We start from the raw sequence: 7,500 nt of genomic DNA on the forward strand, positions 1-7,500 counted from the left end.
CACACACACACACACAGTGGCAGCCCAAAGTGTTATCCTCTCATTTGTCATTCAACCCCATGGTGAATTCATGGTGGATTCTTGTCCCTGCCTCTGTCTTATCAAACCATCTCTCTTTCTCACTCATCTCTTTTTCTGTCCATATTTCTCCTCGTCCTTTTGTTCCTGTTTGTCCTGCTCAGATCTCCAGGTTGTGTGCGGAGGAGGCGGCGGCTCAGGAGCAGACCGGTCAGGTGGAGGAGTGTCTGAAGGTCAACCTGCTGAAGATCAAACAGGAAGCCTGTAAGAAGGTACAGGCCCGTCCCGCAGCTAGCATAATCTGTCCTGTTACTGTCCTGCAGCTAGCATAATCTGTCCTGTTACTGTCCTGCAGCTAGCATAATCTGTCCTGTTAAATCTGTCCTGCAGCTAGCATAATCTGTCCTGTTAAATCTGTCCTGCAGATGGCATACTACTGTCATGTTACTGTCCTGCATGTAGCATATTGCCCTCCTGCAGTTAGCATACATCTGTCCTGTCAGCTAGCATACTAACCTGTTACTGTCCTGCAGATAGCATACTAACCCGTTACTGTCCTGCAGATAGCATACATCTGTCCTGTTACTGTCCTGCAGCTAGCATACATCTGTCCTGTTACTGTCCTGCAGCTAGCCAGCATCCTGACTCAGTCTGCCTGACAAGATTTATAACTTTGGGTCCTGAGCCTGCTGCCTTTTAGCACGTATATAGCAAATTTTGGCTTTGCTCTTAGCTTTTATGTGATTCTTATTATATTTTGCTTTTGCACATTTTTTATGTTGTTTGCCTGCAGCTTTTGTTTGTCTTGATGCTGCTGTCTTGTCCAGGTCTCCCTTGAAAGAGAGATTGTTAATGTCATTGAGATGAAATGAAATCATACAGCCTCGACCTGTAAGAAGGTGCAGCTGTTCTGCTGACAGAGTGCAGTGTGCACCTTGAGCCAGCAGGACGCCACAGAGACTCATTCAGACCCTTGTCACTGTCTAATAACTTTAGGTATTCCTGCACTGACATCAAGTCCGCTGACTCATCATATGGTCTGAATGGATTTGGTGTGTTTGTGTTGAAGTTTCCTCCGTCTCTCCTCCTTCCGTCTCCTCTGTGCAGGAAGTCCTGAACATGCTGAAGGAGAGTAAGGCGGACATCTTTGTGGACCCGGTCCTCCACACGGCCTGCGCTCTGGACCTGAAGCATCACTGTGCCGCCATCGCCCCCGGCAGAGGACGCCGTCAGTACTTTCAAACTGTATTATAATAATAATAATATTACATGATATCTGTATAGCACTGTTCAAAGCTGCTGTAAAAAGCTTCCCAGTGTTCCCAGTGTTTCTTTATTTATTTTTCTTATTTCTCTCTGTCTGTCTGCCTGTCTCTCTCTCTCTCTCTCTCTCTCTCTCTCTCTCTCTCTCTCTCTCTCTCTCTCTCCTCTCTCTCTCTCTCTCTCTCTCTCTCTCTGTCCTCCTAGAGATGTCGTGTCTGATGGAGGCCTTACAGGACAAGAGAGTCCGTCTGCAGCCAGAGTGTAAGAAGAGACTTCAGGATCGCATCGACATGTGGAGCTACGCTGCCAAGGTGAACACCTGCACACCTTGACTGTTAAACTGATGATTTATCCTCCATATTATCAAGATCAGAATTGTTGCTGCCCCGGTTTCATGCCAGCAGAAAATTCCAGAAGATGATGAATCAATACTATTGATCACTACGTACCTGAGAAGTAGCATTTTTTATGGACCCAAATCCTCTGCCATAATTAGGCTCTATACAGCTGCTGCTCTTGTGAGTGAACTGTAATTAACATGAAGCTGCGCTGTAGTTTGACACCAACCGCACATGAAGAATATCTGACTCTCATGTTACTGGTCAGTATGTTGTTAGCATGTGCGTTTATCATTTTGTAGCCTAACTTGAACATGGAAGCTGTGAATATGTGCGTTTATCTTTTCGATGACAAAATAATGTTTCCTGTGCGGGGCGAGTAAGACCGCTCCAACACCATATTCCACCATGACTCCACCCATGACCCGCCACCATGACTCCACCCACCATGACTCCACCCACCATGACCCCGCCCACCATGACTCCACCCACCATGACCCCGCCCACCATGACTCCACCCACCATGACCCCGCCCACCATGACTCCACCCACCATGACCCCATCCACCATGACTGCACCCACCATGACTGCACCCACCATGACCCCGCCCACCATGACCCTGCCCACCATGACTCCGCCCACCATGACTCCGCCCACCATGACCCCACCCACCATGACCCCGCCCACCATGACTCCACCCACCATGACTCCACCCACCATGACTCCGCCCACCATGACTCCACCCACTATGACCCCATCCACCATGACCCCACCCACCATGACTCCCCCCACCATGACTCCACCCACCATGACCCCGCCCCACCATGACCCCACCCATCATGACTCCGCCCACCATGACTCCACCCCACCATGACCCCGCCCACCATGACCCCGCCCACCATGACCCGCCCACCATGACCCCGCCCACCATGACTCCGCCCACCATGACCCCACCCACCATGACTCCGCCCACCATGACTCCACCCACCATGACTCCGCCCACCATGACTCCACCCACTATGACCCCATCCACCATGACCCCACCCACCATGACTCCACCCACCATGACTCCACCCACCATGACCCCGCCCACCATGACCCCACCCATCATGACTCCGCCCACCATGACTCAACCCACCATGGCTCCGCCCACCATGGCTCCGCCCACCATGACAACAGTTCTTCACACTCGATCATTTACACAGATTCCCAGTAGAACCAGCCTCCTCCTCCATCTTGTTTATCAGGGACCAGACATCCCTACTTCACACACACACACACACACACACACACACACACACACACACACACCAACCTCTATATCTCCCCTCCTCCTCCAGGTGGCGCCAGCAGAAGGCTTCTCAGATCTCGCCATGCAGGTGATGACATCGCCCTCCAAGAACTACATCCTGTTCATGGTGGCTCTGAGCGTGTGCGTGCTCTTCCTGGTGGGCTGCTGTGCGGCCGCATCACCAAGCGTGTGACGAGGGAGCTGAAGGACAGGTAGAGGAGGAACGCCGGGACGCTTCAGAAAAGACTGGCTCCTCCCACTTCCTGTATCTCCCCGAACCCCGCCGTCTAGCCCCGCCCCTCCCCGAAACCTAGCCCCGCCCCTCCCGTCCGTAACCGGCCGCTCTGCGCAGCGCTGACGCCCGTGTCTGAAGCTCCTCCCCCTGCCCCGCTCCCTTCTCTCCTCCCCCTGCCCCGCTCCCTTCTCCCCTCCCTCTGCCCCGCTCCCTTCTCCCCTCCCCCTTGCCCCGCTCCCTTCTCCCCTCCCCCTGCCCCGCTCCCTTCTCCCCTCCCCTGCCCCCGCTCCCTTCTCTCCCTCCCCCTGCCCCGCTCCCTTCTCCCCTCCCCTGCCCCGCTCCCTTCTCCCCTCCCTCTGCCCCGCTCCCTTCTCCCCTCCCCCTGCCCCGCTCCCTTCTCCCCTCCCCCTGCCCCGCTCCCTTCTCTCCTCCCCCTGCCCCGCTCCCTTCTCTCCTCCCCCTGCCCCGCTCCCTTCTCTCCTCCCCCTGCCCCGCTCCCTTCTCCTCCTCCCCTGCCCCGCTCCCTTCTCCCTGTCGGTCACGTCCAAACCTCTGGAGAACCTCGAGCGTCTCTCAGTTCGGAGCATGTTTTCCTAAACATGGCCGCCGTGGATCTTCTGAACCTTTGATGGTAATTTTTACCCCGAAGCAAATGTGCTTTTACCCAGGAGGCTGTTGGGTTGGATGGGAGAAATGACCCCGCATCTTTAAGTTTCTGATAAACTCTTCATCATGTGACTGAGCTGCTGCCGACTGCGTCCGGATGACTTCTCATGTTGAAAGGGATCGGAGCTTGTAGAGCGAAGGCAGACCGGCAGACTGAGGCGGATCGAGGCGGATCGAGGTGGACTCAGGCGGACCGGATCTTTCCTTCTGGAGCAGCTTCAGAGTTTCAGGCAGAAAAATCTGAAACGTTTTTGTTGCTTTGAAACGTTTTCCCATCGATCATGAAGCCTCCGGTCCTGCAGCGGGTCCCACGTCACGTACTACTGAAAACCCTCACTGGACGATGATGATGATGATGATGATGATGATGAGATGTGTCACTCTGCCAGACGGTCAAGCTTGTCTCCATTATCGGAATGTCGTTTGTTAGAACTTCATGCTACTTAAATCATTGCACTTTTTGTTGTTTTGAAACAGCCTTATTTATTGTTTACTAATGATTGATTCTGAGTTGCCATGAAGTCCTCATTTGTGTGTGTGTGTGTGTGTGTGTGTGTGTGTGTGTGTGTGTGTGTACATGTATGCGAGCGCTGCACTTTCTCTAGTTGTCCGACTTACTCCTGCTGTGTGATGAACTGAAATCTACTGAAGACACAGCTGGGTGTGCTGAGGTTCAGGGGTCAAAGGTCAGGTGAGCAGGAAGCTGTGATGTCAGCAGCTCTAGTGGAATGTAAAGATTTTCACTGGTTCGTCTCCGTCTGTGTTCTCTGTTGCCTTCAACCCACCAAACACCGTCAGTTCAACCTGTCACTAAATATTTGGAGGGGTTGCCGTGGTTACGATGGACACGCCTCCATGTTGGAAGAGTGACAACAAAAGGAAATATTCATCATGTCAATGCAGTGAGTTCTTCACCCAGAGGGTTCTGAAGGGTTTGAATCCTAAAGATCGGGTTTACGATCGCCGCCATGTTGACATTTTTTGGAGCCGAAGCAGTGACCTGTCAATCACTAGGAAAACAACCCCGTTATATCCTGTTAATGACGCAATTATTTTGAAAATCTCCATAAGGACACACATTAGAAGAAGTGAAATTAGCTGCTGAGACCAAAACCTCTTGTAGAGAAAATGTATTGACTTTATATTTTGCTCAGAAGTTGGTTGTGGTCCGTTGACTTCATGGAGTTGGAGGTTTGGAGTCTTTCTGGAGCCTCTAGTGGACGTTAGAGGAATCGCAGCCTGCTGACTCTTACTTATTGGCTTCAGAATTCACCAGAGGTTTTGACCGCTTGGTTTCATAGTTGACTTTCTACGAATGCTTAGGCTTCACTGAGGAAGACTGTGATATACAGTCAGTTTGACTGCTGTTGACAAAATGTTCTTATTGTGAGTCTCTTTGGACAGAAGCGTCTGCTGAATGACAGAATGTAAAGTGATGCAGACGAGATGAACTGCCTGCCTGCACACAAATCAGCTGTTCCTTTGTTTTGTCAGGGAGGAAGAGGTGAGGACAGGACCATCTGTCCTCCTGTTGACGCTCAGAATCGACTGTTAAAAACTACTGATGGGACGAAATATCTAAATTCAATATATCACAAAACGTGTCAGTCCGTCTGTTGTGTCAGGAACATGAATGGTGATATCAGCTCCATGTTATTCTGCTGTCAGGAACATGAATGGTGATATCAGCTCCATGTTATTCTGCTGTAGTAATCACTAATGAGACTCTTGACCATCACAGTTTCACAAGCTCTCCATCCAAATTATATTATTGTCACTTTGTAATGACATTTTTAAATTGTTGTTTACATTCTAGCAGCCAATGGCATCGCTAGAAAGATTTGAGTCTCAGATCACATAGTATCCTGGTTTATTGATCACGTATGGAATCATATCAGCAGATAAACAGATGGTCTCATCACTATCAGTCGATCCTGGTCCTGACAGAGAGACAGAACCTGAAGCCGGTCATGTGACGGCGGTTCAACCCGCTCTATGGAAAACTCCATGTTGTTCAAGAACGATGAATGTGTTTCACCAAATCTGTTTCTAAACAGAGATGTTTTACAGGAAGTGACTGTGATGTCGGCCTCTTCTTCTTCTGTTTCCACCTAAAAATGTCTCCTACAGTCCAGTAGCTTCTACAGTCGAGTTGCTTATGGTCGTTGATTTGGTTTGAGAAGACAGCAGCAGAGTGTTGGGAAGTTGTTGTTTTTCCTGCCTTAAATTTGACATTTGAGGCATTTAGTGAGTGACTTGAACTGAGAGCAACAGTAGAATAAACCCAGTCTAGTTTTCTATCACCAACATTACAAGCAGCAAACAGTGAAGAGTAAAGTGGCAGAGCTTTAGATGTTATGATGTCCAAATCTAATACAGAACTGCTAGGAAAGGCAATAAGTTCAGTTCAGTTCAACTTTATTTTACCAGGATAGTCTGCTCAGTAATTACACTGCTTTCCAGGGAGTCTTGGGTACATATACTAAAACGAGACAAAACAGCAGTTAAAAACAATTGCAATTACAAACATGGCAATGTGTGTGTGTATTAAAGTCCTGCTTTGAGTTCATGTTTGAAGGCCTGAAAGTTTGTTTGTTCCCTGGTGGATCTGTCTAGCTGGTTCCAGATAGTGGCTCCATAATGAGTTCATAAGAGTTGTTCCCATCACTGATAGTTAGGAAGTTTCCAGTTCTAAGTTTTTTAGAGAGCCCAAAGAGCATGAATTTGGTTTTCTGGGGATGTAGGGAGAGTCTCTAAACCATAAGGCAGTTCTGGTCATGTCCTCGGTTGCCAGCTGACATTCCTCTGAAGTTCTGGCTGAATAGTAAAGGACAGAGTCGTCTGCATACATATGGACGTATGAGCTGAGGAGAATGGAAAAGTAGAATGGAGTTTTGGCTTCATGTCGTCTTTGCTGTATGTGGCAGAGATGAGCTGACTGCTGGTGACAGGTTGCTGGAGTTGCTGGAGTTGCTGGAGTTGTTTGTAGGAAAGTTAGACTGAGGAGGAGCGGGAAAACATACAGCCAAGAACCAACAGAATGGGATCAAATCACTTCCATAATGTTACACACATAAGTGATATTTTTTACAAATGTTTTGCAGCTTGTACTTGTATATTCACATTGTGAATGTCTAAAAGAGTTGTAGTTGCATATAAATTTTTTTTACACAGACGCATCAGACACAACTCAGTTCTGCTTCTGACAGTTGAACAGTTGATGACAAATTGATGTACAAAATCTTTTTTGCACATTCACAAACGCTGATATACAAGAACAACCTGCAAAACATTTGTGGACACATTATGGAGCTTTGATCCCAATAGAAATGTCTCCTTGAAGCCTTTAGCCAGTCAGCTGTCTGTCTGTCTGTCTGTCTGTCTGTCTGTCTGTCTGTCTGTCTGTCTGCTGTCTGTCTGTCTGTCTCTGTCTGCCTGCTGTCTGTCTGTCTGTCGGTTGGAGGTGAGACTTCTTTGAATCAGAGCGATTAAACAAGTCATTATGAACGCTATGATAACCAATTTAGTTTTTTCTCTGTGTACTAAGTTTATGGATGTGCGATTTTTTTGTTTGAGATTATGCCATGCAATATTGAGATGTAACAGATTTAACATTGTGAGATTTGATTTCACTGTACAGATAAAATTTGTCAATTTAATAAACTGTCTGCAGATTTTCATATCTTGGC

The 7,500-nt window shown here is 48.5% G+C and overlaps 1 protein-coding gene across 1 annotated transcript; it reads left to right on the forward strand.

Moving 5' to 3' along the window:
- Nucleotides 1-182: 182 nt before the first annotated feature.
- Nucleotides 183-3,103, forward strand: LOC139643416 (Golgi apparatus protein 1-like; the record flags this gene model as incomplete). The annotated part of the gene is made up of 4 exons (XM_071518556.1): nucleotides 183-290; nucleotides 1,126-1,246; nucleotides 1,486-1,592; nucleotides 2,960-3,103. Coding segments are annotated over 4 exons (480 nt in total), but the record flags the coding sequence as incomplete, so codon positions are not given.
- Nucleotides 3,104-7,500: the final 4,397 nt, after the last annotated feature.

Source organism: Centroberyx affinis, unplaced genomic scaffold (assembly GCF_046629955.1).
Source record: "Centroberyx affinis isolate AG114_WGS23_722 - 3 ecotype Tasmania unplaced genomic scaffold, CSIRO-AGI_Caff_v1 ptg000599l_1, whole genome shotgun sequence".
NCBI classification, from domain to species: Eukaryota; Metazoa; Chordata; class Actinopteri; order Beryciformes; family Berycidae; genus Centroberyx; species Centroberyx affinis.